Raw genomic sequence first — 22,638 nt, 5'->3', positions numbered from 1 at the left:
GACATGGGATTCCCTGATGATCTTAATTTCAGGCACAGCTCTATCCAGGAAATATATTTTCTAGTTTCTGTTAATTTTACTTGAAACCGGTTTTTCTTTGGTTTATTTTTCATATTATTATTATAATTTTAATAACATTAATTCTACATAAAAGCTCTTCTGGCATAATGGGTGAATGAAGCAGACTAGGTAATTGTAAGTATTCCATATGGAGTAATATCCTAATATCCTCCTGTTCCTTCACTCCATTGAACTGGAAGCTGGAAGGGAGAATGGCGGCGAAGAACAGTCTGATATACCACAAGTTGCACTTAAAATGTTGAATAAAAAATATTTCATGTGAGTAATTATTCAATATGGGGTTGGAAATGTGAGAGCACAACCCAGTGAAGAAATGGGTGTATACCTTTGATGGTGGCAATATTAAATTTTGACATGAAAAATATTCTTCGATCAGAAGCATGTTGTCAACCTTTGCTTGCTTTGCTCGCATGTAAGAGGACTGGTCATTTTCTCTATGCTGAGCAACCCATTTTCACTACAGTGAGCCTGTGTCCTGACTGACTGGCATCGGTTTTGTAAAGAGGGTTCCTGGGAAGGTCTTCTTGATAATTTTATCCTGGCTTGCATCTGTTCTGTGGATATGGAGTCTTTATTGTCATGTTATCCTGGCTTGCATCTGTTCTGTAGAGAGGGCTCCTAGTAGGGTCTTGATTGTCATGTTATCCTAGCTCGCATGTGTTCTGTAGAGAGGGCTCCTAGTAGGGTCTTGATTGTCATGTTATCCTAGCTCGCATCTGTTCTGTAGAGAGGGCTCCTAGTAGGGTCTTCATTGTCATGTTATCCTAGCTCGCATGTGTTCTGTAGAGAGGGCTCCTAGTAGGGTCTTCATTGTCATGTTATCCTAGCTCGCATGTGTTCTGTAGAGAGGGCTCCTAGTAGGGTCTTCATTGTCATGTTATCCTAGCTCGCATGTGTTCTGTAGAGAGGGCTCCTAGTAGGGTCTTCATTGTCATGTTATCCTAGCTCGCATGTGTTCTGTAGAGAGGGCTCCTAGTAGGGTCTTCATTGTCATATTATCCTAGCTCGCATGTGTTCTGTAGAGACGGCTCCTAGTAGGGTCTTCATTGTCATGTTATCCTGGCTCGCATGTGTTCTGTAGAGAGGGCTCCTAGTAGGGTCTTGATTGTCATGTTATCCTGGCTTGCATCTGTTCTGTAGAGATGGCTCCTAGTAGGGTCTTCATTGTCATGTTATCCTGGCTTGCATCTGTTCTGTAGAGATGGCTCCTAGTAGGGTCTTGATTGTCATGTTATCCTGGCTCGCATGTGTTCTGTAGAGATGGCTCCTAGTAGGGTCTTGATTGTCATGTTATCCTGGCTCGCATCTGTTCTGTAGAGATGGCTCCTAGTAGGGTCTTGATTGTCATGTTATCCTGGCTCGCATGTGTTCTGTAGAGATGGCTCCTAGTAGGGTCTTGATTGTCATGTTATCCTAGCTCGCATGTGTTCTGTAGAGATGGCTCCTAGTAGGGTCTTGATTGTCATGTTATCCTGGCTCGCATCTGTTCTGTAGAGATGGCTCCTAGTAGGGTCTTGATTGTCATGTTATCCTGGCTCGCATGTGTTCTGTAGAGATGGCTCCTAGTAGGGTCTTGATTGTCATGTTATCCTGGCTTGCATCTGTTCTGTAGAGATGGCTCCTAGTAGGGTCTTCATTGTCATGTTATCCTGGCTCGCATGTGTTCTGTAGAGATGGCTCCTAGTAGGGGACTTGATTGTCATGTTATCCTGGCTCGCATGTGTTCTGTAGAGAGGGCTCCTAGTAGGGTCTTCATTGTCATGTTATCCTGGCTTGCATCTGTTCTGTAGAGATGGCTCCTAGTAGGGTCTTGATTGTCATGTTATCCTGGCTCGCATGTGTTCTGTAGAGATGGCTCCTAGTAGGGTCTTGATTGTCATGTTATCCTAGCTCGCATGTGTTCTGTAGAAAGGGCTCCTAGTAGGGTCTTCATTGTCATGTTATCCTAGCTCGCATGTGTTCTGTAGAGACGGCTCCTAGTAGGGTCTTCATTGTCATGTTATCCTAGCTCGCATGTGTTCTGTAGAGATGGCTCCTAGTAGGGTCTTCATTGTCATGTTATCCTAGCTCGCATGTGTTCTGTAGAGAGGGCTCCTAGTAGGGTCTTCATTGTCATGTTATCCTAGCTCGCATGTGTTCTGTAGAGAGGGCTCCTAGTAGGGTCTTCATTGTCATGTTATCCTAGCTCGCATGTGTTCTGTAGAGACGGCTCCTAGTAGGGTCTTGATTATCATGTTATCCTAGCTCGCATGTGTTCTGTAGAGACGGCTCCTAGTAGGGTCTTGATTATCATGTTATCCTAGCTCGCATGTGTTCTGTAGAGACGGCTCCTAGTAGGGTCTTGATTGTCATGTTATCCTAGCTCGCATGTGTTCTGTAGAGACGGCTGCTGGGAAAGTCATGCTTGTCATGTGATCCTGACTGGCATTGGTGTTGTAGAGAGGGCTCCTGGGGCAGCTCTTCATTGTCATGTTTTCCTGGCTCGCATCTGTTCTATAGTGAGGTCTGCTGGGAAAGTCTTGCTTGTCATGTTATCCTGGCTGACTGTCATCTGTTCTGGAAGGGGAGCTAGGAGAGTCTTGATTGTCATGTAATCCTTATTGATTGGCATCTGTTCCGTAGGGGGCTGCTGGAAAAGTCTTCATTGTCATGTTATTATCCTTACTTGCATCTGGTTTATATATTGATGTTGTTAAGATTAGAAATAGGGCACTCTTGAATTTATAAACATACATTAAGTCTATACCATTTTGTGCTAAATGCTGTATGTGACTGTCTGTCAGTATCACATTGGATCAGTTACGAGCCTTCTCAGTGTGAAATCCGGGTTTTTCTGTGAGTATGCACTGTGCCCTGCAGTGATAGCGAGAATTTGTCCAAAATGACTGTTTGCCCTCTTACTGTAAAATTGTCTGTATTGATGCTATCTGTACTCTGGACTCAGCGGTATCAAATTTGGTACACATGTTCTCCCCATCAAGCAGAATGTCAACAAACTGAAATTTGAAATCAGCTCATTCGTAAGAATTTGGTCTAATGTTTAGGGGAGTAATGTTAAACTGTGGTTACTGTTGTTAGACATAATAAGGTCACTCATTCATTTAAATTTTTTAAGCAGTAATATTGTTTCGTCAGCTGTGTCTGTTGCAAATTCATTTTAGCTGAAATTAGTTTTCAAAAATGTGTGTTACCTTCATCACATATATACCACAGCTTGTGGAGTCTTGTTGTAATTGATGTTCTCTTGTGGTCAGCTTCCATCTTTTCTGAAGTGTTTCCTTGTCGAGTAAACCTATTTTACATCTGCTTCTCAGTATTCTCCGCCAAGCTGACAAAACTGCCTCTTTACTCTGATGTGATGTGTCTTCACCCATTGGGTTTATATATACAATCTCATAATTATTGGGGTATGCCACAAACAATTGCCAATGCCTTCCCGTCAGTAAGGAGCCAGTATCATCTCTTTTGAGAGAAGATCCACCTGTCCCAAAAATATGTTCTTTTAAACAGTATTCTTTGCTTTATACTTTGCAAAAGGACACACAGTTCATTCTTTATTTAGTTGCTAATTCCATAACACAAAGAGCATCTTACAGAATAATCTAGTATTAACAACTCATATTCTCATCATATGCAATCTGTTTGGGTAAGTCAGTTATCAAGTGCACAAAACTCTTGAAACAGCAGATCTGTGAACGTCAGGGATGGAACTGGCCTTCACTGTCCAATTTTTGTCATGAATAGTAACTAAAGGGATTTGGTAATCCAGTTAACTTATTTCACACATCATCATATCCTACATGCTGCTGATCACTGTATTGTCTGGTCTAGACTCAACATGCCACCATCATATAGCTGGAGTATTGCTGAAATAGCATGTCAGCTCTAATCACTTATTAGTTAGAGGATAAAATATACTACTTACGAAAAAAAGGATAAATTGAGCACTTATTTAGGATGTATGAGTGCTACCCACTGGTGCTGTGAGCACAGGGGCCCCAGATTCTCCACAAATAAGTTTGACCATGTGCAAAGGATGCACGTGCAGCTACAAGCGGAATACATTTCATCATCATGCTCTGCAATTGCACTAGCCTACATCTGCTCTCCCTTTCACAAACCAAATGGTTTGCCATGCATCGCATGCCTCTCGTGAACATGTCCCCTGTGCCAGTCCAATTTATCCTTGTTTGCCAGTAGTATATATCTTGCTTTAAATGTCCCAGAGAGAGTGGGGAGACAAAAATGTTACTTTATACCTCTTGAGCACATGTTTGTATTTGTCCACCAAAGGTAATCCTAGTGTAAAAAATGCCTATGCAAACTTTTGACAATGATTGCATTTCTTACATTCCTGAGTGCTGGTGGTTGTCCATGCTTGAGAATAACATCTGTTGCAACAAGACAGGTATACATCATCTCGGTCTCCACATCTAACACTGCAGTATGCATTGAGTATCTGTGAAAATGGTAAGCAATCATTTCACTCAAAAATACATGTCCTGCAGTCTCACGATTCAGCATTGTTCCCTGTGTACATCTTGACAGACCACCAATACACAACTGGGCTGTTGTCACATGTGGCATTAAGCAACTGAGAAACTGATTTAAATACATGCTGCTACAATTTCAGCTGTATGTTCAAATTTATTTTGTTATGTTTTATATCAGTAAAATGTCATTCCAAAATTATGAAGCCAAATCCATGCATAACAATTTTGTGTGAAACTTACTCTTTAATTCATGGCCCTGGTCTTAGTGCTCCGAAACTTTTCCCTGTCAGTTTATGTCCATGAACTACAGCCATCACCGCATTTGTGTTTGAGTGTAACCTCCATATGGACTTATAATCCAAAGGTATTGGTAGCTGAAAGTAACATGAACAATAACTGTCACTTCTGTAATGTTACATCTTCACATATAGTTATTATTCTTTCCAATATAGACTTGCTCTTCATGCTGCATACCAGGGGCATATTTTTCTCATTCTTGGTGTTGACCACCTTCAGCATTTTGGTAGTGTTAGGCTTCACAGTGATTGGGAGGTTGTACTCACTGACTGTCATTGTATGTCATCACAACCTTACTGCTTGTAGGCTTTATTTTTAACATCAAACACTGATGTATCCTGTCCAGCCTAAATTGTTTTCAGTCAACGAAAAGTAAACCATACTTCAGTCAAATGTGTACATTCTGCTGACAATGTTAACTGATTAACTTACAGGTTCACTGTGTCTCCTGTTGATCAGATGTGTCTCCTCTCCTTCATTCTGTAAAGAATGGGGCAATTAGTTCATTACAAGTTCATATTGAAACCCAATGAAAGCGTTTGTACATCTACATCAACATAAAGGCACAGGTCATATACTTACCTTTTGGTTTGTGTTAGCATCTGTTGTTGGTGTTATGAAATTTCTTTTCCTCTTTCTCCCTTCAGATGTTAACGGGTAGGCCGTCTGAATGTTCATCTTGCTCCTGCAATTTGTGATATTATGAGAATATTCACTGTGCTGCTTATAACACACCATACAATAGAATGTTTCCTTTGGGTCCACTAGTACATATTTTCATGTATAAAAAACTGAAAGATCATTTCTGTACATTGTAACTATGAGTATTTAACATACGTCTGAGCTTGTGTTGTTATCGAAATCTCTTGTCAAGTCTATTGATATTGTCCTCTTTCTCTTTCCATCCTCAAATGCAGCTGACTCTGCCTATTAAGGTAGAATGTTCTTTTTTATATTTAAATATATATATACCTTCATAATATCACAAACATTTAAACTTCATAGGTACTTGTTAGCAGTGTTGGGAATTGGTTGAAATATTTCTCTCATTATTGGTTTATGACTAAAGACCATTCTCCAAAACAAACTGGTTAGTGTCATTTTTCACTTTCCTGTTCAGGTTTTTATTGCAGATTAGTGTTAAAAAAACATACGTGTTTGGGTTATTTTTGTGTTATATCTGAAAAATGCACGTGTATATGCAAATTTCACATCAATGTAAAATCATGCAACTTGCTAATTTAAGGGGATCACTAATGTTTCACTGCCAGTCTTCTATAAATATTAAGTCAAGTGTTTCAAAATATAAAACACAAAACATAAAAAATATAAAACAGAAGTTAAAAAATCATTTTACATGCATTGTATTGTGAGAAAATGTTAAGTCATTTTTGATTATTTCAGTTGATCAAAGTAAATGTTATCAGATAGATTTATAAGATGTACCAGTACCTAGACATATATATAACATTCACATTCCATGAAAAATAAAACACAGTGCTTGGAATATCTAAAAATATGTCTTGTTTTCTCTACATACTTACCATGAAACTTGCCATAGTAGGTAGGTCATCTTCTGTTTCGTCATCGTCCTACAAGTGGTTGGTGTCACATAAGTATACGTATGATTTCATATTGGATTGTTAAATCTATACATCATTGAAGCCTTTGGTGAAAGATCAAAGGCACTGACAGTACTTTATCACACAATAATGTGCACTTTTTGCATTATGTCACAATATGTTGGTGTCACTGCATCATTCTAGTCTGCCCCCTCATAACTGAACTCTTGCATTTAATACATCACAATGTAACTAACGCCATGATGCATGTCATCACCTCATACAGCCTACTGTTTCAAGGTTTGCAGTTCCCTCAATCACCTAACATCACTGGTGGAAACATTACATTTATATGGTTTACGCTAGTCACAGATGTTCTTAAAATATTTTAGAGAAGATACTTAACCCGAATTTAAATTGTCACCAAACTGCTTTTCCATAAGGGGCAGACACTTGTTAAGAACAACATGTTAGTTAGCCCTGTGCAAGGATTCTTATTTTAGGTCACCAACAACATTTTTTCTTTACTGCCGTAGATTAATAGAAATAAACCCATAAGTGTGACATACAAGTCATACGAAACTCATGCAAAATTATATATTAATAAAAGAATTCACACTTGTTTAGTAGAAGTTGTATGACACACTTGCTCATGTAATAATCTCTACATCTTAAGAAATCAGTTAATTTGAGGAATTCTTTCATGGCAATTAATTACTTTAAGAAATTCCTGATTTTTTAAAACACAGCATTGATCCAACCTTTCTTTAAAGAATTAAGATCATTTTAGTACTTTGCAAGTGTATGTACTTTACTTACCTCCATGGTTTTGTTGTGCTTTAATTTCCTCTTTGCTTCCTCAATTACTGGTGCTGACTTTGCCTAGTATTAGATAATGTGCGTTCTGTCTTTACTAGCATGTTTTGACAAAGATTTGTGATTTCATAGGTTCAGACACTTGCTAGTATTGAAATGTTAGGTTATTAGATATTTTGATAAGATGTGCCTTAAGTGTAACATATGCATTCTACCAACAATACCAGGCAGTGCTAAGAGTGTTTTAATGTCTTGTTTTTTCTACATACTTACCATGAAACTTGCCATAGTAGGTAGGTCATCTTCTGTTTCGTCATCGTCCTACAAGTGGTTGGTGTCACATAAGTATACGTATGATTTCATATTGGATTGTTGATTCTATACATTTCAGTAGAAGTTATTCTCTGATATTTTATGTGAGGTTCACATGTCTAAGACGCATACTTACAACTATAACTATTTAGTTCATAACACAAGTGCTATCAACCAGAATAATGTTTTGTTTTAAAAGACATTATGAAGTTGTATCCCACTCACATTTTTGTTCACAACTAAACCAAACTTAATAAGTGAAATTAGTAAAATCTGTATTTAGTCTCTTGTTTAGGTTACCTGGTAATATCAGTAATAGAAAAACAAATACTTAGGAGATAAACATACTGTGTTGGAAAAGTCATAGGTATATAGCAAAATTGTAATAGCTGTAAATTTGATTTAAAACCAAACGCATAGTATGAGGTTTTAAGTTAAAAAACTTAGAGCCATTATAATTTTATTACATGTATATACATCTGATTTTCCAACACATTACGATCTCCATTCTACCATAACATGATTATTTTCAGATTTTCAACTAATACATGATGTGCTGGAAAATCAGAGGTATATAACGTGATAATATACCTCTGAATGATTTTGATTAACCAAGCAAAATCCAGCACTTACTGAAGTCATGATATAATGTTGTATATATATTTGAGTATTTTTTGTGATTCATATGCTTATTAATAGTTCATTTTCATGACCTTTATTTACCACATGTTTATGATTGTACATTTTTGTAGATCTCGCAAATTCACAAATGTTGATTATGTTCCTGTTACATGTGTTTCTGCTTTGTGTTCACTCTAAACATATTTCTGTTTATACACCTATCTTGTAAAGTTCAGTACAAAGTTGGATCAACAACAATAAAACTCATACCTGATGCTATTCCCTAATTGTGCTTGTACCGTATCTTTCCTATCATTAAATAAGGCTCAAGTACTGGCATATACAAATACTGTCTGAGTATAGCTGTAATGCTGCTGAGAGTGGCGTTAACTAACGTAGACACATGTACATTTAACTTACCTCAGCTCTTGAAATACAAGCTTTATTATCTTCTGGCTCATATACTTTGTGCTGGAAGTAATGATAATTGGTTGTTATTAAATCATTAAAAGAAACAGTCATTTTTAGGACACCTCATATAAAAATTCAGTAGTATTAAGTTGCACCTGCTTTTTATTCCTAATTTTCTTGTAAACTGTAATATCACATCTTCCACATTCAAAATATGTACACTTTACATACCTGTGTGTTTGTGATGTCCTCAACAGATTCTCTTGTTGAGGCTATTGTTTCTGTCCATGTCCTGCTTTCTCCCTCAAATGCAGAGGTGGCCCTCGTCTGTCTTTACTTCATAATATTACATATTTATGACTTCATAAGTGCATTGCTGTATTACATAGACATGAAAACATTTTAATTATACATACCCAGAAATAAACATAATACATGTAATTAGATATGACACTGTGCTAAGAATGTTATATTTTGAGTTTTCACTGTTTACACTTACAGTGATACTTGCCATATTTTGTTGGTCAAACACAGAATGTACATGCTCCAGCAAGTGGTCAGTATTGTTTAAGAAGCATGCAAGTATGCAAGTATGCAAGTATGATCAGTTATCACCATAACTATAAACTAACATTAAAGAATCAGTTTATTACCAGAAAGCATAGAGCTGATTGTTTTAGTTGGAACAATAGTCATCCTGTTCCTCCTTATTGTGTTTTTTGTTTGTTTGTTTTGTTTTTTGTTTGTTTTTTGTGTTTTTTTTTAATTTGCTCTTTCCTGTAAAGGATTACCTTTTTGACAGCATTTCTGGAGACACTTGAAAGCCATTTTGCCTTCTCTGCAAGTAAAATTGTGAAAGTTTATCTCTTGTGCATTAACTTCTCTTAGAAGCAATACATGCATACAACATATGTCATATTTGGGATTAAACTTTCTTAGTAAAGTACAAATTCTAGTACTTTTTGGTTGAGTCCCATCCAGGATTCGAATCCGCAGTCAGGCACCTAATCACCAGCAATCAAAGTCAGCCGCCTAGCCCCCTCAGCCACCGCGACTTCCGCAAATGAAAGTCGGACAACTGGTAGTCTAGACTGTGTACTTTGTGTACCCCTCTGATGAGTGTAAACTGGCACGGCATGCATAGTCATAAACTCATTATTATTATTTTTCTGATATTTGAATAATCATTCACTATTTATATCTACCTCAATACTTACGCATCGTATGTTTCTTCTTGTTGAGCAAATACTTTTTGTGTACTTTACACTTCAGGAAATTTACAGCTGCTCTAGGCATCTGCCTATGTTTTCTCCTTCTCCAAAAACAGTTCCTGTTTTGAACAGTTTTCTTTATCTTTTCTAGGGACTGGTTTCTCAGTCACTGTTTCCTTGCAGTTGCACCTTGACAGCAGATCCCTCAACTCACACAGCAACCTCACACTTACTTGTTTCTCTTGGGCAGTGCCAATATCATCTGTATGAGCCTTCATTGATGTGCCACTTGACTCTTCACCATTTGTGTTGCCATGTGAAGGAAAATCTTCTAAAGATGCTTTTGCAACTTTGACATTGATGACTGTTGGCAGTGATTTCCTTCAATCCTTGCTTACATGTAACATTAGAGTGTTTCTGTGTTCCTTGGGTAAGGCTTCCCATGACAGGTTGTTGTTATACAATGTGGCAAGAATATGCTTACATGGAAGAAAATGTCTTCTAAAATCATGGCAAGGACAGAGATCTTTGGTCCCCCTATTTAGAACAGAACTGTATGTGTGTGAATAGACTTCATTTGCATAGCTTCATTTAGTCTCTTTCTACAGTGTTCAAAGCATGTCCACCCTCTCCCATTCAAGAACCCAGGGACAGAATCCTTCAATGCCATCTTCATTTTGTCATTCTTTTCATAGTAACTGCAATGACATTGCTTATTTTTAGGATATTTAGCATCGGTGTATATAGTTGACAGTAAGTAACAGTAACCTGTTCTATATGGTACTTAATTGTGTTATTGCTGCATACAATAATTGCTTGTATTTTGATAACATAATCTGGTTCTATTTACACCATGCATATGTATCTAGTATACAGCATGTACCAGAGAAAAGTATTAGAATTGAAGTTATCATGCTAAGTAATACATGTATGTACAAAATGTGGCAAGTCACTGTCAAATCAGTAGTGACTCTTGTCATAAGTGTGATATACGTACATTTTCATTTTACATTCGCTGTGACGCACTTCCACATATTGCAGTGGGTTACATTTTTCAAATAAATGATAAATTCACATTTGCAACTGTTACCTCTTCTGTTTGTGAGAAATTAAGAGTTTCTATTTATTGCTTTCATCTCTTTACATTCTCAAAAAAGGGCCATAGGTAGCAAAGGGTGCAGGGTGGCAGCTGCCCCCTAAATTTTTTTTAGAGAATACATTTTGTGCATGAAAGCCTCTGAACTCCATATCACACTTTTGCGTTGATAGAACCCCCTTTATTTAGAAAACTTAACTTATGCCTTGCAGGACATAAGCATTTCACAATCGGCAACATCAATATTCCTTTTTCAAAGCATACAGTGAATCAATCCATCAAGAAATATTCTGTAGGACTTTCTTATGCCAAATGCTAATATCTTAAACAATGCATATAACAGTACAGAAAGAATAAAGCCTGCATTTCTAGTGTGGGCTTACTTGCATGAAAACATGACATTTGCAAACCATGTATTCATTATCCTACATTTAACCATTACCAAATCAAATGAAATATCTGAATTACCTCTGTTGTCTGTTGTTGTGGTGTTTCATTATAAGTGCAATCAGCCCAGTTATGGTCACGTCTGTAGGATGTTTCTGCTCTCTTTTTAACAGAGAATGAATCCTCTCAACACCATTGTTTGTAGTTAGTCCCACATGTTTGTCAAAATGTCTGAAGGCCATGGCCCATGGCTGAAATTGTAATATTATGTATCACATACAAGCACAAATTCATATGTTTATGTTAAATATTTCTGTACAAAAGAATTCCATTGTTATTGTACTACAATGTACAAGAATGTTTCATTGACATAAACAGGCACAGGTGTGGCCAAGATCATTGCTGATAAATGATTTAAATTTTGAAACAGCTGTACAATAGTCATTATACAAAATGTAAATATATACTGGCATATAATGTCATATGGAATATGACTTTTAATATAACTGTTTGAAAAAAATGTGCATGTATATATAATGTATATTCTGGATAAAAGTCATATTGTGCATTCAGTATGTGATTAGGTGAAGACATGTACCATTCACACAAATGACTTCGAATCCCTTAAGGTTTGCAGTCAATACAGTGCCTATTTTTTTTCATATACCTTAGGTGAGCACAGCCAGAAGTTATCCATATACTCCATGAAGTTTTTGTAGTGCCCCCACTTATCTCTGAGTTCCTGAACTTGACTTCCATAGTCCAACTCTTCCAAGCAGGACATTATATTGGACAAGCTGGATAAAAGCAATAATATGTTCATCTCAATGTAAGTTAAGCTGCAAACAGTTAGAAGCACAGATAGAAGGAAAGCATAAGTTGTACCTAGGGATAAAAGGTATTTTTAATTGTTTGAAAAGTATTTTATGTCATGTATTAATAATTATCTTAGAAAATATCTACACATCATTAGGTACCACAGTCCTGAGTCATCAGACAATTTACTTTAAGACAAATTTTAAGTCATTAAAAGCTGGAACATGAAAACAATTCTCAAAAGTTAAAGATTTTGTTGACAAGTGCCTAAGACAGGTTTGAAGGTTTGAAACAAAGCACTAGTTATGTATGTGTCAAATATTTCAAAATGTTGGAATATGCTTCCAGAAGACATAATACACCATTGCCAGAAAATGAAGCCCCCTTGACACAATGGTGTTTTTGTTTCTTCATGAATTGCACAGCACCGAGAAATCGTGGGCAAGGGAGGTAACTTTTTGCGACCAACGCGTAGCGCCGATAAAAGAAACATACACGGACACGTACAAATGTGAATTGTGCTGACAGATGTAGAACGAGTTGTTCAGGCAATATGTCTAATTAATATATATATATTATTCTATATTATTATATCTAATATGAATGATACATACAGATTTACAGGATTTACCAAAAAAAACCATCAAATTTAATTTAGACGTTGTAAAGTCTATTAGGCTAAAAATTGAGACAAATGTATACCTTAGCTATGTCGAAAAGAAAATATACCTGTAATACATGTAAGATGTAGATCTAACCCATATAAATGAGATGGTAAAGAGTAAACAATATTTTGCGGTGTTTAACAAGTGAGACACGTCGGAAAATAGTTCTAAATACTAAGTTCTTAGGCCTCGATTGCTATGATCTGCACAAGCTAGTGATTTACCAGAGTCAAAAACACAAATATGCAAAACTACTAACGTAAAATGCAAATCGATCAGGCACAAAACAGACTACACAACCTACTGCACACGTATGTTGCCGCGTCTCAAATGTGGCGTGCTTGGATGCGAAAACATGACGATGCCCTAATATGGTAATACTATTTTACATAGGGCTACCTTTGTAACTGCTATTAGCAGTTAACAGACGCTAACAGAGATCTGCTAGCAGTAAGTAATATTTCCTGGAGCGGGTGGTACCGCCACCTCTACCTGTCAGAACCGGTTTGTGTGTCCCTTAAACCCCGACAGGTCTTACGTCCCGACTGAACATGAATAATCATTAGTGGGCGGGGCTTATGTGTTACGTCACATATGGGCAACAATGGTTTCCGTTGAACTAAGGATAGAATACATGTCTCAATGACAGGCCTCTTTGCGTTATGCAATGTCTCAACCACAATATGCATACGAGGTATGTGTAAGTATTTAGTATATGTGCCGTTTATTCAGTATAATGTGCTTTTGAATTTTTTAGACGCAGCTTCCTACAGGTAGCATTGGCGGAGCTGAAGCGATTTCGAAAGCCGTCTCGAGAACATCCACTGGCTGACATTAGACTATGCCATGTCTCAGCCCAGTCCTAACTTTTCATTGCAATCCTTCCATACACAGTAAAATATATTGTCAGCCAACGTAATACTTATGCGATGCATATTGCCACACCTAATTAGGCTATTTCCGTGCATGTCAAAAGTGGGTCAACTCTGATAGTGCGCTAATGTAAGACAGGTTACCCAGGCCGAAGCAATGCTAGTTATGCTATGTGCTAGTTCACATTTTGAAAAATAAAAAGAAATATACATGTCCCCATTTTTTCCTGGAATGACAACTCATTTTTCTGCATTTTTGGTCTTGTATCCGAAGTAGACAGATAAATTCTTTTAAAGTGTAAATTTAATAGTTTCTGGTATGAAGCCAATATAAATATAAAGCATAAAAAAATAACCACTATGCCAAAACCTTCACCAGCTAATATGTCTGCAGCAGGCCTGTTCTCTCTAGAATACCATTGTGTAAAGGTTGTTGTTGAAGACAGTACACTTATTGACTCTTAAATGTCAATTATATTTCTTTCATAACTGGAAATCACTTAAATATCAACAATTTCATAGTATTTATGGAATTATTTTTATCCCTTCTTGACAATCTCGGTAATCCCTGATCACTTGGAGCCTGTACAGACTTCTGTGGACCAAATATTTCATTCACTCTCTCTCTCTTTTCAGTCACCACTTTCCGCACTCTCGGCGCTTCATGGAGAACAGTCAGTGGGCGGATGACAGGTTGTGGCAGCTGCTCAGGGGAGCTCCATCCAGCCCCAGGCACCCCAAGAGACTGGTAGGACATGAAAAGCATCTTCATTTTCCTCTACCATTTCAGAAAAGTACCAGTCGGAACTTGAGGCCCTGTTGGAGTTTAAGACCTGTGCCCCGTTGTTCAAAACAACCTTAGCTAAGGTCAACCTTAAGCACTAAGGTTAGAGTTACGATCACCTTAAGAAAAAGATACGCCCGTTGCACAAAACAACCTTAGGGCAACCTTAACTCTGACTCCAACCTTAGCCGTAACCTTAACTAAGGCTGAACTCTTCAGCGCTGAAGTAATGGAAGCGTCCCTAGTTACCACGTGAGTTAACTCCCCTGTTCGCACTTGCAGACGACAACAATGTCAATGTCCGTACGGAAGCGTAATCGGCAATCAAACTTTTCTGCTTTCGAGATCAGTTTGATTGCTGACGAAGTTAAAGCGCGTCAGAGTATATTGTTTGGCCCGTTTTCGTCAACAATCACCAACACGGCGAAAATACGAGAATGGGATGAAATCGCAACCAAGTAAGTGTTACTTCCGGGTTGTATCATAAAATATTTTCATCATCCATTGAAATAAATATTTGTAATATGTGTAGTGAGTAGTCTTGAACGTGAGCGACAACAAATCAACAGAACCCTTCTATTATTCAAGGTTCATATACCAGAAATCCTCCCAAAATCCATGACTCTTCACATGATTTTTCATGGATGTTCCGCAACTTAAAATTGTCCATGACACGACAAAAAGTAATCCAGTGCATTTATGAACCGGTAAGCGTGAAATGAAAGACCACAACACTTTGAGTGAACATAAATTTTATTACCCAAATTGACCACGAAAATTAATAGCACGTATTACTAATTACAAGAATCACAATAAACTTACGCCCACTGTATCAAGTTTCTTGCAATAGAAACTTAAATAAAAGTAAAAATTCAGTAACTGTTCCACGATATATTTATTAAGAATTCCATTTTCTTAAGCTATTCCAGGCCTGGAGAGGTAACACTAATGTTTCAAAGCTTTCCCAGGTTTCCATGACCAATGCGAACACTTTGTAATGTAAGTGTATATCATTCCCTCAAAAAAAGATATTCATTATTTATTGATTTTTACTTCTTTTAACACTAAATGCTTGTTCATCCGTCCAGAGGTCTGGAGCCTAAATGCTTGTTCATCCGTCCAGAGGTCTGGAGCCCAAATGCTTGTTCATCCGTCCAGAGGTCTGGAGCCTAAATGCTTGTTCATCCGTCCAGAGGTCTGGAGCCTAAATGCTTGTTCATCCGTCCAGAGGTCTGGAGCCTAAATGCTTGTTCATCCGTCCAGAGGTCTGGAGACTAAATGCTTGTTCATCCGTCCAGAGGTCTGGAGACTAAATGCTTGTTCATCCGTCCAGAGGTCTGGAGCCTAAATGCTTGTTCATCCGTCCAGAGGTCTGGAGACTAAATGCTTGTTCATCCGTCCAGAGGTCTGGAGACTAAATGCTTGTTCATCCGTCCAGAGGTCTGGAGACTAAATGCTTGTTCATCCGTCCAGAGGTCTGGAGCCTAAATGCTTGTTCATCCGTCCAGAGGTCTGGAGACTAAATGCTTGTTCATCCGTCCAGAGGTCTGGAGCCCAAATACGGAAGAAATGGAACGATTATAAGTGAGTAATTATCTGAGTTCCTTTGTATCAATAGCCATTTCAAAGCTCTGTTTAATTGTTTTTTGGCCTAAAAACTGCAATAACATATATTGCAGATACACTGTTTATTGTCTGTGATGAATTAGTGTTTAAATCTTGTAGAAACAAACACAAAAGAGAATTCTATGTTACATGATATGCCATGCTTTTATTGATTTTAACAGTTTTTTGTGATTATTATGACTGTGAAGTAGGATGGTGAATAATGTTTATTTAAACTGCAGGTGGCAATTATTATAATGATCATCACCAACAATGACAAATGACGAAACGCCTATGTTGTTGTTTCCCAAAAGACACTCAAATATGTATTTTGTCAATAAATTAATATAAGAATAAACACGTACACTACATTTGTTACACAAAGCAACATTGAATTCTTATATATGCAATTAGCACTCCTGGTTTAATTCTGTTTGAAAATACCGTTTTCACTAATGTTAAGAAATATTTACATAATGAGATATAACTTTTTTTTAAAGTGTTCCTAGCTATCATGGCAATAATAATTTGTAAATTGCATGAAAACTGGCATATGTTTGATTACTAGAACACTTGGAAATGAGTTTATAATTAAATTTATTCTGTATTTACATTAAATTAAAACTGATTGCATTTGTCAGATCCCAGGTGAAGAAGAAGGCCATTGATGTGCGGCGTCAGAGCTGCAAGACAGGTGGGGGTCCAGCACCAGTTGGTCTGTCTGATCTGGAAGACAAGGTTGGATTTTGATCGATTATTAAAGCAATAAATTGTACCCATTTGTGTTCTTACTTATTTTAAGTTTGTACAACCTTATATCATTCAATTCATATTAGGAAACATGAGAAGCATATCATAAAAATGCATGTGCTAACGGAGTATTTTCATTGTTTTAGGTTGTGTCAATGATTCCTCAGTGCCAGATTGAAGGAATAAATGGTGGATTAGAGAGTGAAGTAGATGAAAGTATGTGATATCTAGTACACTACTACACAAACATCAATGAATATGTATGTCAAATTCATAAAACAAATTATACATCAATTGCAAAAAGACACTCATTCAATAAAAAATCAATTATGTCTCGAAATTACTTATCTCTGAGAAATCAATGGTCCAGTTTCTGGGTTTCACACTGCAGTCTAATAAGGGTAATGTTTTTTTATTAAGAATGTCCTTTGCCGAAGTCTGAGGTATTCCATTAACAGTCAAATAAAGGTAAATGTTTTATTAAAGGAAAATTATACATTAAGTTAATGTTTTTAAATGCTTGCAGTTTGTGCCACCTTGGAAAACCAGGATTCAACGGTGTGCCCATTTGTGGAAGTAGATGAGGCATTTGGTAAATATGTGTATTTGTGTGTCATATTATGTGTATTTGTGTGTCATATTATGTGTATTTGTGTGTCATATTATGTGTATTTGTGTGTCATATTATGTGTATTTAGGCAAAATTTATCAGTTGAATGAATAACATAATAGAAAAGTAAATATCTTCAACAGATCATTGCTTCATAAGTAACACTGTAACATGGAAACTTTGAGAATTGTATTATGATAAGGGTCTTGGGTCCATGTGTGGGTTCCATTGAAATCACTTATGTCACTGGCGTGCTGGTCTGCTGGGGAAATTAACTCAGCAAAGAGCCCAAAGTAACAAGAATCCAATTTCTATTTTATTAACAAGAGATAGAATATCAAGGGTGGCCACAAAGAGGGGTTGTACAAGCCTCTGGGCTGGGCTAGAGCTGATATGAGTTGGGCGTCTAAAGCCTTCTGCTTAGTACTTAGAATTGGTGACTTATTTATCTTAATGATACAAAGTAGGTGTGCCCTATAATAGCCAATAAAATATACAGTGTGGGGTGTGACCTACTGAAATAACCAGGCACACGGGAGTGCTCTTGATCCTATTAATCCCATCTCAAGTGGCATTAATCCCACCAGCACATTTACTGCACAAAATAAATATTTTTAAGAAATTAAAATATATTTAAATTTTTCAGAATCAGGACTTACAGTGAATAGCCTCCCTGTCATAACAACACCAGTACATCAGCCATTAATTGCTACGTCTGCCTTATTACCCTCACAGCCATCCTCAAAGCAGGCAGCCGAACAACCTGAAATTGAAAGGCACAAAGAAACTGTAAATGGTAAAATGACAGTGAGCAATCTTTAATAAACAGAATATATTCAAAAACATTTAATTTTTAGCACTACGTATTTGCAAATACATGTTTTTGTAATTTCATGATAATAACCAACACCATAAAATTATACTCATAACAAAATTATTGGTTATAAATCATTACTACTGTAACTTAACAATACAAACATATTTTTTGCAGCAACAGAAATCCACTGTAGGAGTATACTTACACATAAGTCAAGAAAATCAGGTAGGAAGGACATGTTCTTGAAAGTCAGAAAAAATTATTACTACATTTGTATAAGTTTTAGGATCGATGGGAACTCATTGGGACCCAGTTGAAAAAATTATTATTTTATCACAACCATTTACACAAGTCATAAATGTAGACCCCTACCAGCCTTAATTCAGATTCTGGTATAAATAGCAAGCAATAATTTTAAACCTAATACTTTCATTGCATACAACAATAACACAAATCACTCTTATTATATTATTACCTTTTCTACAGAAAGGGAAGCTCAACCAAGCGTCACTGACATCCTAGAAAGCGAAAAAGAAAAGACTGAAGTTCTGAAGGTCCTTCTTGAGGTACAAAGGAAAATCTTGGACATCTCAGAACAGTGACTTAAGGTTGAGTCAGAGAGGCTCGCCCTGGAAAGAGAGAAATTTGAATTTAAGAAAAATTTAATTGCCATACCAGAATACAAAACTGTTTCTCCAGTTATAAATTTCATGCCTGAATTGTAATCAAGTTTGTTACCTAAGTATGATGTATTATAGAAAATCCTTATGGGAACATTATGCCATGAAACATGTTGATGCTCTCATTGGTGAGGGAGGGAGGGAGGAAGGGAGGGAGCAAGCAAGTGAGTTAGTTCTCTTGGAGTAAACCTACATCTTTTAAAGGAAAGTTGCCAGCATTAATTGTACAGATTTATTGAAGCATTTGCTTGTATGATGTCAGAGTATGGGTGTGGATATGAAGTCAGAGGCACATGTACCTGTAATTCTGTTAAATTTGAAATTTTGTAGATGTGTTTTGAATGTTTCGGAATTGGTCTCACGATGGAGGAATGCCACAACTCAAACTAGACTCAATACTTTTCTGCAAAAGTCGGTAGATGTACCAATCAGAAGCTACAGTGGTGCCTTTTGCTAGTAACATTTTTTTGTGAGTTCTTAGTTTCTCGGTTTCCAAGAAAACGATTTGGACTTTGTCTCAAAAGTGAATGGTGTGTTTCGTTTCCGGAGCAAAACTCAAAAAATCTGTCAGTGTTACTTGGTAGATATATGTGGCAGACCCCAAAGTGGTGCCTTTTGGTATTTACAGGCTTTTATGATTTATTGTTTTCTCAGTTTCCATGGAAACAGTTCAGACTTAGTCTCGAAATGCAGGGATGTGCTTCGTTTCCGGAACAGAACTCAAAAAACGTTCAATAATTTTGTAAAACTTGGTAGATATGTGTGGCAGACCCCAAAGTGGTGCCTTTTGCTATTTCCTTTTTTTTTTACGTATTATTTTCTCCGTTCCATGAACATGTTGCTGACTTCATTTCTGGAGCACAGCTCTAAAATCATTTCATATCTTTCAAAAGATCTTGGCAGATATACGAGACAGATCTTGAAAAGGTGACTTTTTCTGATTACAGATATATGGCATATTTATTTTTCATGAATTCCATGGAAACAATTCTGACTTGGTCTGAAAACAGAATAAGTAACTGTCCGATTATTTGACCTTTCAAGTATGTGGGGGCTGTGGGGATATGTCATGTTCTGATGACTCTTGTTTACTAATTTCTCTGAAATATGCCTTGGAACAATACATATCCCCAAAATATTTTATGATATTTACGCTTTGTAACTACTTGTTGTTCACTTTGTTTCAAAGCTGTAAGAAGATATTGTCAGTGTTATTAAATTTGATGTTATCTGACATACAGTGGTGTTGCTTCTACTTACATTTCATGAAAATCTTTCGTTAACAAGGTTCTGTCTAGCAGTGTTGCCATCTACACACTGCATGAGTGTGGGTGGGGTGTTATTCTCCACATCTGCCTCTGCAAGTGCATCTCCTGGTGGTACGTGCACTCCATTATTGATGCAGTAATTGTGGAGTTTAAAACATGCCATAATTATCACAGTGCACCTCTCTGGGCTGAACCACAGGCATCCTGAGGACTTGTGCAGACACCTAAAACATTATCATACAAGTCATGTCTTACAACAATGTTCTGGCAACAGGGGGATAAATGATGATGATAATAATTTACTTTGCAAGTGCTGATGTAAATTCTGATTCTGTTACTGAGTTCAAGCTCACCTAAACCTTGCCTTTAAAACACCAAACGCACGCTCAGTGGTGTTTCTTGTTCTGATGTGAGCTGTGTTGTACCTCTCTTGGGGGTGTGTCTTTGGCTCAGTAAAAGGTGTCAGCAGCCATGGTCGACATGCATATCTGAAACATACAATACTTGATGGTTATTCAAATATTTCTTTATTCTCTCTCTCTCTCTCTCTCTCTCTCTCTCTCTCTCTCTCTCTCTCCCACAAACACACACACACACACAGAGAAAGAGAGAGAGTTCATATGAATAAATTCGTATTCCAGCCAAGGCCAACACCTTGGTACAGTGCGAAGTCAACTAGATGACACACACACGGAAAAGGAATGTGTCACGATACGAAGGTGAAATCCTCCAAAACCTACCCAGAATCGCCAAGGAGCCACCCATCCGGTACATGCTCTTCCATCTTAGAGGCAATCTTACAGTTACTCCAAATGAGCGAGTCGTGGGTTGACCCCAGCCACTTGACCACCACATTTGTGAAGCTGTAGACATAATTACGGTTAAGGTATTATAAATAATCATTGTAATTGATTGAAAATATGTCCTCCTGTAGCAGAACTACAAATACTGGTTGTACTTACTTATTGATCATGTGTGTGCATTTACATATATATGGGCCATGGGCAGGTGCTTGTGACCCTTCACTGTTTTTGTGTATAATGTTCAAGTAATATTTCACATTATATCTGTAGTTCTATTCTAGAATGGAACAATGTAAGTTTTCAAGTAAGTCAAAAATGCTATCGAAAATATAAATTCACATACCGAAATTATGAGATAATATTCAAAATATGGAATTATGGTCCTGTAAATCCCGTTACTATTTTTCACTGGATAGGGAAGTAGCATCAATGTGTAACGAAGGTCATGGTCATTGCTAATGTAAACAAACCCGTGACGAATCGGGATATTTTTACCTTTTGGACTCACTAGAATAAGAACATAATGAAATGATTATGCTTTTTCATTTCTTCAAAAAGTGAAGAAAACAAAACCTCTTACCGAAGAGAGCTGTCACAAATGGCCTGAACATTCACAGCGTGGTATCCCTTACGACAAATAAACCCTGCTTCCTCGGCGATAGGTGGTCTTTTTATCGGGATCAAAGTCCCGTCAGTTGCTCCAAGAACTTTGGGTAAACCGCATACTTTGTGGAAGCCATCTTTCACTGCCATCTGATCTTTTGGTCTCCAAGGAAAGTGGACATTGTTCAGAATCGTGCAAAAAGCACTGGCTGTGTTGTGCAGAGACCTCGACACGGTAGACTTATCAAGGCCATGGAGGTCTCCGATCTCGGAGAGGAAGCCACCTTTTCCTAGATATCGTAAAGTCAAGAGCACCTGACATTCTGCAGAAATGGCGCATGAACGCTGTGTAGCCCTTCCGATTACAGGCTCAGTTTTTTCCACTAGAGCTATGATAGCTTCACGCGACAATCGATAGCGGGAAATAAGTTCAAAATCGTTCAGCATGTCCAGCTGACTCGTTCTGTCTCTATACACTCTCTGCTTCCTCAAACTTCTCTCAATCTCGTTGTAGAAAACAGACGCAGCCGCCATAATCACTTCCCAACCTTAGAGACGCTAAGGTTGGGTCGGACCAACCTTAGTTATCAACCTTAACTTAAGGTTAACCTTAGTTAAGGTTGTTTCGTGCTACGGGAGGCTAACCTTAGTAAAGGTCTAAGGTTGAAATCTTAGAGATAAGGTTGACCTTAGAGATAAGGTTGTTTTGAACAACGGGGCACTGGTATACAAGGTCTTAAACTCCGACAAGGTCTTAAGTCCCGGTTGAAGTCTTGCCCCCTACCTGGCCCCTCATGGTTGATTGTGGCTGGTGCAGACCATTCCCCTGATCACTTTGAGTCACGCTTAGCTTTTAAACGATGTAAGAATGTGCATCGAAACTTCCCTCAGCGTAATATGAATCTACATCGAAATGTTGTATTAAACAAGAAGTTGTAATCTATACAGCTGTGTGTTCTTTTTGTGAGTCACCAACTTCTAGAATGCCCGTCAAACAAGTGGTTAATTCTAACTTCATTGAATTTACAGGACTTTTTCTATGCTTATGATTTTCTATCAATGATGATGGTGGTGTCCA

General features: G+C 37.4%; 2 protein-coding genes across 7 annotated transcripts in view; one reads left to right on the top strand and one right to left on the bottom strand.

Moving 5' to 3' along the window:
* Positions 1-18,808, top strand: part of LOC137260187 (myb-related transcription factor, partner of profilin-like) — a 50,474-nt gene extending 31,666 nt beyond the window's left edge. For 3 of the 6 annotated variants that reach the window (XM_067797883.1, XM_067797882.1, XM_067797885.1), the window contains 8 exons: positions 14,277-14,388; positions 15,513-16,008; positions 16,671-16,767; positions 16,926-16,995; positions 17,306-17,371; positions 18,036-18,185; positions 18,381-18,431; positions 18,693-18,808. In XM_067797883.1, the coding sequence (XP_067653984.1) occupies positions 15,878-16,008; positions 16,671-16,767; positions 16,926-16,995; positions 17,306-17,371; positions 18,036-18,185; positions 18,381-18,431; positions 18,693-18,808 (681 nt within the window). In that variant the 5' untranslated portion in view covers positions 14,277-14,388; positions 15,513-15,877. The other 3 variants (XM_067797886.1, XM_067797884.1, XM_067797881.1) reach the window with 3 other exon arrangements.
* Positions 18,746-22,266, bottom strand: LOC137260186 (putative nuclease HARBI1). The gene is made up of 5 exons (XM_067797880.1): positions 21,538-22,266; positions 20,895-21,017; positions 20,508-20,642; positions 20,147-20,378; positions 18,746-18,835 (listed from the first exon to the last, which is right to left on the bottom strand). The coding sequence occupies exons 1-4, from the start codon at positions 22,092-22,094 to the stop codon at positions 20,150-20,152; spliced, it is 1,044 nt and encodes a 347-aa protein (XP_067653981.1). The 5' UTR covers positions 22,095-22,266; the 3' UTR covers positions 18,746-18,835; positions 20,147-20,149.
* Between the last annotated feature and the right edge of the window lie 372 nt (positions 22,267-22,638).

The sequence above is a fragment of the Haliotis asinina genome, chromosome 13, assembly GCF_037392515.1.
Source record: "Haliotis asinina isolate JCU_RB_2024 chromosome 13, JCU_Hal_asi_v2, whole genome shotgun sequence".
NCBI lineage: Eukaryota > Metazoa > Mollusca > Gastropoda > Lepetellida > Haliotidae > Haliotis > Haliotis asinina.
The sequence above is the reverse complement of the archived record's forward strand: the minus strand, read 5'-3'. Positions and strand labels throughout refer to the sequence as shown.